The sequence below is a fragment of the Panicum virgatum genome, chromosome 8K, assembly GCF_016808335.1.
Source record: "Panicum virgatum strain AP13 chromosome 8K, P.virgatum_v5, whole genome shotgun sequence".
Lineage (NCBI taxonomy): Eukaryota > Viridiplantae > Streptophyta > Magnoliopsida > Poales > Poaceae > Panicum > Panicum virgatum.
The window spans coordinates 51,292,941-51,298,324 of record NC_053143.1 but is presented as its reverse complement, the minus strand read 5'-3'; the positions used below and the strand labels follow the sequence as shown (position 1 = coordinate 51,298,324).

Sequence of the window (5,384 nt, the reverse complement as noted above, 5' to 3'; positions counted from 1 at the left end):
GTGCCCCAGCTGCTCTGCCTCCTCTACCGGCCCTCCCTACTCGACGGCGGGTCTCAGAGGGGGGGGGTGGTGGCGGAGTTGCGGTGGCGGCAGGAGCCGGGAGGGGCGCGCCGGAGCGAAGCGCGGCGGCGGTGGAGGCCAGCGCGGGATGCGGCCATGGGTGAGGCGCGGCGATGGCCAGCGCGGGCGAAGCGCGACGATGGCTAGCGCGGGCGAAGGGCGGCGGCGGTGGCCAGTACGGGATGCGTCCGTGGGCGAGGTGCGGCGACGGCCTATGGGGGCTGCAGTAGGGGCAGAAGGAGGCGCCCCGGTGGCCTGCGGGGGCTGTAGCAGGGGTAGAAGGCGGCGCGGCGGCCGGAGGGGATGGTGGAGAGAGAGAGATTGGAGAGAGAGAGAGTGAGAGAGAAAGGACCAAATATGAGAAGATAAAGAAATTTAGGGTCTTTTTTATAAATATTCGCCACCATGGCGCCACATGGCATGCCACGTCGGCTTCGGATGCACGCGTGGCACGTTTGGGACCCCGTGAAACACTTAATGTACTTTAGGCACCTAGATGGACGATTTGAGAGTTTGGGAACTTAACCGGAACTTCGCTACAAGTTCGAAAACCTGGGGTGCAATTTACTCTTAAAAAAAATGTGAAAACAAAGTTTGGGACTAAGATAAGATGCTTACTAATGCAGATAAGATAGCTTACTAATACATTTTTTTAAAAACATACCTTTTTCTAAAATGATTCGGAATTTCTAAACCTCATCGGAGTAAACACTGTTTCTTCTCGTCAGTCGATTTTTATATGTTGAATGTCTTTCCAATCCGACACATGATATCATTGTAGCAAATACGGCCTACTGCGTTGCTTGATGAGGACTAAATCAATGCGTGCATGCGGGATGATAGCCACGACCACTAGCTTTTTGCCAGCAGCTGTTGACATGGCCGAGCAACTGAAGATGTGGCAGTGTTTTCTTTACTGAAGATGTTAAAACTAATTAACTAGGCACTTTATGCAGATGAGATTTATTTTTGTTCTTTTTAGTTGTATTTGAAAAATTAGATTGTTTTGTATTTTCATAGGCATGTGGGTTGTTCAAATTGGTTTGTATTTTTTTGTCGGATCCGAAAATTCAATTTTTTCTTGTGTAAAATTTACAATAATATTGTGGACTAATAAGTCTAAGGTACGTTTGATTTATTGTTGCGTTTATATGTAGTATCTTTTATGCATGATGTAATTCTTTTTGGCTAAGATCAAATTAGCGGAAGAATTTGTAATATTTTTCAAGACAAAAAACATGTCTGAGGTGAAATGTAGCGGCAAGATCTTACTGTCATGTCATGTTTGTATTATTAATCATTTTCCTCAAGTCACTTCTTTGTAATATATAGTGAAATGTTTGTTTCTTTTTGTTTAAATCTTTAGAATGGTACTGTCATGAGCGACGAATGATATTTTGACTTTGGCTAGAAAGAGTAAAAGAAAAGAGCTAATCAACTATTAATGAAGGGTCAGAACAATGATATGTTAATGTAAGAGAGTGACCAAGGGAATTATCTAAGGTCAGTCTCAAGGGGAGTGTCATGGACACAGTTACATAGACTGGAATCTTAAGAACCGTACCAGTGGAGTGTCATGGTGATGACACTCCTCTCACATTTTATGACACTTCTTTTTTCTCTCTTCTCATATTATTAGTACATATTAGTAAATTTAATATCCATGACACTCCAACTGAGATTGGCCTAATCCGTTAGCTCGTGTTTGGACAGGCCGGACGCGATACACATCTAACGTTTGGACTAGGCACTAAGCCCAAATAATCAGATAGAGTTGACATCTGATGGGTGAGCCCAATCAGAGGGAGTTGACATCTAATGGGTCATGAGGCAAGCGTTACCGTTATTCAGTTGATCCAGTTTTATGCTTTCAGCCGTTTTTTTTTTCTCTGGTCCGTTTCATGTGTAAATCGATTGAATTTTAGTTTCTTATCAGTCAAATTTTTTATTAACAAGCGAGGCTACGTGGTTTCATCTTATTGGCCTGAAAGTCAACTAATGCCATCACAGCTTTTTAGGTTGCTGTAAAGTCATTTTAACATGATAGGATACACGAGTCGCGTCCACCACCACAAATTTAACATGAAACAATTCAAAACAAGATAAAAACTTATAGTATAAGATCTCCTGGTAGTAAACCATATATAAATAAATTATCACAAACTAAGAATGAGATGATTATATAAATTCTTAATTTTTTTTGTTGTTTTGCTTTTCTAGATGTATAATTTTTGTTATGCATCTAGAGATATATAGTTGCTTGCTCGCCGACTTCTAACATCATGCATATGATGCTGCAAGTGGTTGGGATCCTCTACGAAAGCTAAAAAAATCCGAGCTCAGTAGCTGAGCAGAACTGGTGGCGATCGGCGTTCATGATTTACTCCTTCCAGGAGGGACCCGAGCTTATAGGTGAAGATAACCATCACTTTCATGAGTTGATGGAGGGAACAGAGCCAGCCTTGCACTTAACCATCAAGGGATCACCCAACCATCACCATTAATTCTCCGGTGGTCTCACCGTGCAGATCATTATCGTACCTATTAGTGAGCATTTTCAAGAAACTGGGACGATAAATTTCAAGATTGACAAAACTATCATGGTCGTCGTCTCGCTACCACCGAAAGAATAGCGTCATTTACTCCTAAAATAAATTTAGAAAAAAATATGAACACCCGTGATAAGGGTATGACTTAAATCTAAGTAGACAAGTTTCTTCACAAAGAACCAAAGCAACTGGCACAGTTGGACTGACGTCCTCGAATAATGTTGGAAGTAGAAAATGCTACGTCCATTCACATGTTAACTAAGAAATGTAGACAATAGAAAATGTTATTTTCCCTCACATGTTAAAGTAGTTTGTCCCTTGAAGTTCACTCTACATGATGCTTTTGTTAACAAAATATTATAAATGTGCTCCAAATTGCACAGCTGTCTATGTCACAGATACTACTACTTTATTAGAAACAAAATATCCAATGACAAGGGGACTAGAGCTATATGAGAATCATCATCATCGTATCCTTTGACATACGATAGGATCAGAGCAAACCATGGCTCACGGAGGCGCCGCGGCGGCGCCACTGCTCTCCTCGGCTGCCGGCACGCCACGCCGGAACAGGTTCGCCTTCCTCTGCGCCACGCTCGCCTCCATGACCACCATCCTCATGGGCTACAGTACGTGACGACGCAAACTCACTACCACCACAGTTGTTCATCCAAGAGACATTCATTCACCTTGATTTCCCGGCAGATCTCGCGCTGATGAGCGGCGCGCAGCTGTTCATCCGGGAGGACCTGGGCCTCACCGGCGTCCAGGTCGAGGTGCTCACGGGGTCCATGAACCTGTTCATGCTCGTGTCCATCCTCGCCGCCGGGTGGGCGGCCGACCTGCTGGGCCGCCGGGGCACGCTCGTGCTCGCCAACGCCTTCCTCATGGCCGGCGCGCTCGCCATGTCCGCCGGCGCCAGCTACGCCGCGCTCATGGCCGCACGCTTCGTCACCAGCGTCGGCGTCGGGTTCGCCCGCGTCGTCGCCCCCGTCTACAACGCCGAGATCTCGCCGGCGTCCACGCGCGGCGTCCTATCGTCCTTGCTCGACGTATGCCTATAATGCCGGACGCATCCTCCTCCTCCATTTGGAAACTATACTTTAGTTTCAAATTTTATTTTATCATCAATCGGCCTGATGATCTGTGCAGATGTTCGTCAATATCGGTATCTTGCTTAGCTACGTGTCGAATTTCGCGCTCGCCGGCCTGCCGGCGCACCTCGGCTGGCGCGTCATGTTCGCCGCCGGCGCGCTCCCGCCGGTGTTCCTCGCGGCGGGGGTGCTCGCCATGCCGGAGTCCCCGCGGTGGCTGGTGATGCGCGGGCGCCACGGCGAGGCGCGCGCGGTGCTCGCGCGGACCTCGGACACCCCGGCCGAGGCCGACCTCCGCCTCGAGGAGATCAAGCAGGTCGTCTCGGCGTCGCAGCAGGCTGGCGGCGGCGGCGCCGGTGCCGGCGTGTGGAAGGAGATGCTTGTGCGGCCGACGAGGAGCGTGCGCCGGGTCCTCGTCTGCGTCGTCGGGCTGCAGTTCTTCCAGCAGGCGTCGGGGATCGACGCCGTCGTGCTCTACAGCCCGCTGGTGTTCAGGAAGGCCGGCATGTCGTCGAACCGCGCCGTGCTCGGCGCCGCCGTCGCCGTCGGGGTGGTCAAGACGTGCTTCATCCTCGTGGCGACGCTCCTCTCCGACCGCGTCGGCCGGCGCCCCCTGCTCCTCGCCAGCGCAGCGGGCGCCGCCGCGGCGCTGGCCTCCGTGGCCATCACCCTCTGTGCCGCCGGCGGCAGCGCCACCACGTCGTCGTCGTGGTCGGCGGCGTGCGTCGCGTCGGTGCTGGCCTTCGTGGCGGCGTTCTCGGTCGGGCTCGGGCCGGTGGTGCCCACGTACAGCTCGGAGGTCATGCCGCTGCGGCTGCGCGCGCAGGGCACCAGCCTCGGCACGGCGGTGAACCGGGTGGCGTGCGGGGCGGTGACCATGACGTTCATCTCGCTCGCCGGCTGGATCACCATGGCCGGGTGCTTCTTCCTGTACGCTGGCGTGGCGGCCGCCGCGTGGGCCTTCGTGTACACGCAGCTGCCGGAGACCAGTGGGCGGAGCTTGGAGGACATGGAGGTGCTCTTCACCAAGTGAACTGACGATCTGAATGTTGTGCTTTCCATGCCTTTTTCTAATGTAATCATCAGAAGCTTTATCAGTTGACCGTCTACATTTGTTAAGTTGGGGGAAGTTTTCAAACCATCCACCCAAAAAATTGTTTAATTTGGTATTGAAACCTCAATGCAATCATTAATTGCAACCCAGACGCACATGTTGAAACGTTCTGGAATGTCCCTATGTTTTGCCTAATGCTGGGAACCACTAAAAATTTGAACTTTTTATAATTTTCCACTACACTAAAATTTGCTTAATTTGCTCGCCTAGCTAACACCTTTTTCAAATTCTTTTTTTGAAACCTTGCATTAAATTCCATTATGTGCATTTTGCATGTTTTGTTTTCTTTGTAACCTACTGTGGCGACCTAGTAGCTACCCCTTGTTTCAATTTCAAACCCTTGAAATTCTTGTTTGAATTCCTTTTCCCTCCTTGGGCTGAGTCCTTTTTCAGCGGCTTTTTTATTTTTATATTTTTTAAAATCATTTTTTACAGAAATATATTTTCGGTTTCATAATTTATAGTTTTGTGCCCCTACCGCCCGGCTGCGGGGCGGCAGGGTATCTGCCGCCAACTGGCGGGGCGGTAGGAACCTGAATGTAAATAAAATTTATTTTTAATTGCATT

The 5,384-nt window shown here is 49.3% G+C and overlaps 1 protein-coding gene across 2 annotated transcripts; it reads left to right on the top strand.

Moving 5' to 3' along the window:
• Positions 1-3,014: 3,014 nt before the first annotated feature.
• On the top strand, positions 3,015-4,922 carry LOC120645114 (polyol transporter 5-like). Of its 2 annotated transcripts, none has more exons than XM_039921867.1 (3): positions 3,015-3,238; positions 3,315-3,661; positions 3,762-4,922. In XM_039921867.1, exons 1-3 carry the CDS (start codon positions 3,115-3,117, stop codon positions 4,734-4,736), a joined length of 1,446 nt encoding a protein of 481 aa, XP_039777801.1. In that variant the 5' UTR covers positions 3,015-3,114; the 3' UTR covers positions 4,737-4,922. The 2 variants fall into 2 exon arrangements, with proteins under 2 accessions (XP_039777801.1, XP_039777802.1); XM_039921868.1 differs by having other exon boundaries at positions 3,044-3,182.
• The last annotated feature ends 462 nt before the right edge of the window (positions 4,923-5,384 follow it).